This window comes from Eriocheir sinensis, chromosome 55, assembly GCF_024679095.1.
Source record: "Eriocheir sinensis breed Jianghai 21 chromosome 55, ASM2467909v1, whole genome shotgun sequence".
Taxonomy (NCBI): Eukaryota; Metazoa; Arthropoda; class Malacostraca; order Decapoda; family Varunidae; genus Eriocheir; species Eriocheir sinensis.
In genome coordinates this window covers 11107805-11111629 of record NC_066563.1, presented here as the reverse complement: position 1 = coordinate 11111629, position 3825 = coordinate 11107805, and the positions used below count along the sequence as shown (strand labels likewise).

Genomic DNA, 3825 nt, shown 5'->3' with positions numbered 1-3825 from the left:
TATCCTTCTCTTGTTATTATTTTCCTCCTTTTCCTCCCACCTTGTTCTTATCGCTCTTCTTGTTTTTTGTTGTGGTTGTTATTATTGTTCTTCTACCTCTTCTTTGCCCCATTCTTCTTTTTCTTCGTCTTCTATTATATATTCCTCCTCTTCTTGTACTTCATATTTTTCTTTATCATCTTCATCATAATCTCCTTTTTCTTCCTCTACTTCTGCTGCCTTGTCCCTCTCCTCTTCTGCCCACTGGTATCCTCTGCCGTGTTGTTTCCTCTTCTGCTATTTCTCCTGCTGTCCCCTGGTGCGCCCTGCTGCCTCACCCACTCACCCTTCCGCCTACTCCCACTGCTTCTCCATCTGCTCTCATTAATCCACTGTAGCTCTCTGACTTACTCCCTGCTGCTCCCTGCTACTCCCTCCCCCTACTCACCTACTCTCCCACCTGTTGCCCCTTCCACCTCATAAGCTTCCTAAATCATCATTATCATCTTATCATTATTACTATTATCACCACTAATACCACTACTACTGATGGTGTTACTACTACTACTACTACTACTACTACTACTATTACTACTACTACTACTACTACTCGTCCTCCGTCTCCCCTTCCTCCACCTCCTCTTCCCTGCAGTACACACGTCACACACGGAAAATGAATCAAGGACCTCAGGGTGCGCTCAAGAGCCGCCGCCAGTGAGCCGCGATAAACAGTTTTTAAAGGAGGAGGCGAGTGAGAGTGAAGGAAAGGAGGAGAGGAGAAGGAGAAGGAAAGAAATGCAGAGGAAAATAGAGAAGGAAAGGAGGACGAGGAAGAGGAGAATGAAGAGAACGAGTGGGAAGGATAGGCAGAAGAAAAGAAGTAGATTATGATGAGGAGGGTGAAGAAAATTAAGTACAGGAAGAAAAGGCAAAGAAGAAAAGGAACGGCAACAACAAACAACAACAAGAACAACGATGAGAACTAGAAGAGGAGAAAGAAAAACAAGAAGAGGAGGAAGAGGAGGACAAAAGGAGAAACAAGAGCAATGAAGCACGAGAAGAAGAAACAGGAGGAGGAAGAAGGAGGAAAAGAAGAGAGAGGAGAGGATGTCGAACCGGAGCACAGCACACAAACACACACACACACACACACACACACACACACACACACACACACACACACACACACACACACACACACGAACACAAACACCCCCCCCACCCCACCCCTCCCAATACACATAAAGGCATTTCCTCTTACATTCACCCACTACACCCCCACCACAACCTCCACCTCGCCTCCACCTCCTTCAATAAGCTCCAACAGGTAGATTCTGCAGGTAAGAGGTCTACCTAGGCGCCTACCCCGTCTTAAAAGGCCTCCACGCCGACCACTATCTCAACCGCTTCTTGGTCTAACTTTCCAGCAACTCCACTTGACTCCAGTTGACCAATAAGGGTGGGTCAAAGGTCACGGTAGGGGGGGGGGAGATAGATGAGGAGTAAGAGGAGGAAGAGGAGGAGGGGAGGAGGGGGAGGAGGGGAGGAGGAGGAGGAGAGGGAGGAGCAGACCTGTTACTTGGAGGAGGGAGGGAGGAGGGAGAGGAGGAGGCAGAGGAGCAGTGACCTTTGTGTGGAGAGGTGGAGGAAAGAAGGTGGAGAGGTGGAGGAAAGAGGAAGAGAGAGAGATGGAGGGAAGAAGCAGATGAAGTGAAAGAGGGAGGGAGTGAATAGAGAGAGAGAGAGAGAGAGAGAGAGAGAGAGAGAGAGAGAGAGAGAGAGAGAGAGAGAGAGAGAGAGAGAGAGAGAGAGAGAGAGAGAGAGAGAGAGAGAGAGAGAGAGAGAGAGAGAGAGAGAGAGAGAGAGAGAGAGAGAAAAAATCATTAGTCATCTTTCTCTCGCAGTCAGAAGCCGTGTGTGTGTGTGTGTGTGTGTGTGTGTGTTGGTATTGTTGTTGCATCCTCATCCTCTTCCTCCTCCTCCTCCTCCTCCTCCTCCTCCTCTAATCTCTCTGTTTATGACAGAGCACACACACACACACACACACACACACTCTCTCTAAAAGTGGTTACTAAATCTCCCTTCACTTTTCATTATCTACACCAACGAGAACATAACCACCATCATCACCACCACCACCACCACAACCACCATCACTACTACTATGACCACCACCACCACACCCTAACCACCAACACAATCACCAATCAATCACAATCACCACAACAACGAAGAAAAACTACACTCACCACAACCCCCACCACCACCACCACCCCTTCTCTGCCCTAGTGACCCACGTGCCCCAGTGAATCACCGGCCTCGCCAGCGGGTCACACTTGGCGCCCAGGTCACGCCACACCTCCGCCACATGTGTCGGGCGCCGCGGCATGCATCCACAAGCAGCCGGGGAAGAGGGGGCGTGGGAGGGGGAGTGAGGGGGATGAGGAGGCAAGTCAGAGATGCTTTGGTGAAGGGAGGAACAGAGAAGATGAGATTGTTGGGTGTTTTATCTTGTGTTTGTGTCAGGTTATGGAGGCTGGGAATGGAGCTGGAATGTTTGAAGTGTGTGAATGTGAATGTTATCGAGTCTAGGAATGAGTTAGAATGTTTAGAATGTGTGAATGAGAATGTTGGCGAGTCTGAAAGGGCGTTAGAGTGTTTAAAAAGTGCAAAGAAGAGTGTTTTCGAGTTTAGAAAGGGATCGGAATGCTTGATATGAATGAATCAGAATTTTACAAAGTTTGGGAAAGGAGTTTGAATGTTTAAAATCTGTAAAGAAAAATAATACCAGGATTAGAAGATTGTAATGTTTAAACTGTATGAATTAAAAAGTTATGAATTATGACAACGAATTAGACTTTAAAATGTGTAAAGAAGAAATTTATCAAGTTTAGAAAGAAATTGGAGAGCTTTAAAATGTGTAGGTTCGAATATTGAGAAGTCTGGAAGGGAATTGGAATGTTTTATAGAATGTTTAAAAAGTGTGTATTCGCATGTTATGAAATCTGAGAAGGAATTGGACTGTTTAAAATGTGTGAATATAGTTTTTTTTTTTTTAAAGTCTGGGAAGAATTTGGAATGTTTTAACTATACAGAAATTATACTAAATATTAAGAAGTGCTCTTTGCGATTTCAATGTTCCTGTGATTTGTGTGTGTGATGTTATTTATTACAAGGAGTAATCGAAATACTAATACGATGAATGTTGGAAATAAATGCGAATCTAAAAACACTAGAAAGATTGAAAAGTTGATAAAATTAAAAGAATTGAACGTTTAACAACCTTCAGATCTTTTACTTTGCCTCCACGGGTTGCTAATGAGTTTGTACATTAGTTAAAATATGTGACCTTGTCGTTAATTAGGCATACGCTCTTAATTAGGACTATGTTAACACGGAATGAGTCGTTAATCAGGAAGAACTTGTTAAGGAAATAGAATGAGTAATCGCTTTGTTATCACGCCGCTTAGGGAATTAAAATGAGTATACAAGCGATGGTTTACGAGGACATTATAAGCACTAAGGAATCGAATACCACCGGGAAGGAGAAAAACTTAATATAACGAAAACCTTCACAAACACAAAGAAAAAAACTATTAAGAGAAAGTGGGAGTGGCTGGGCGGAGGGTCACGGGGGGGGGGGGGGGGAGAAGGGAAGAAGAGAAGAGAAGAAGATAAAAGAAGAGAAGAAAAGACAAGAGAAAAGAGAAGAGAAGAGGAAAGAGAAGAGAGAAGAGAAAGAGGAAGGAAAGGAAGATGGAAAAAGGGAGAGAATAGACAGAAAGTTGAAAGAAGGAAGGAATTAAAGAAAGTAGAAAAGTAAGAAGAGAGAAGGAGGAAATAATA

At 44.2% G+C, this 3825-nt stretch overlaps 1 protein-coding gene across 1 annotated transcript in view; it reads right to left on the bottom strand.

The window, feature by feature from the left end:
* The window catches only part of LOC126983838 (fibrillin-1-like), a 184982-nt gene extending 182614 nt beyond the window's left edge, over nucleotides 1–2368 (bottom strand). Inside the window, exon 1 of the mRNA XM_050836970.1 lies at nucleotides 2273–2368. Coding sequence (XP_050692927.1) covers nucleotides 2273–2368 — 96 coding nt within the window. The remainder of the gene's footprint in view (nucleotides 1–2272) is intronic.
* Nucleotides 2369–3825: the final 1457 nt, after the last annotated feature.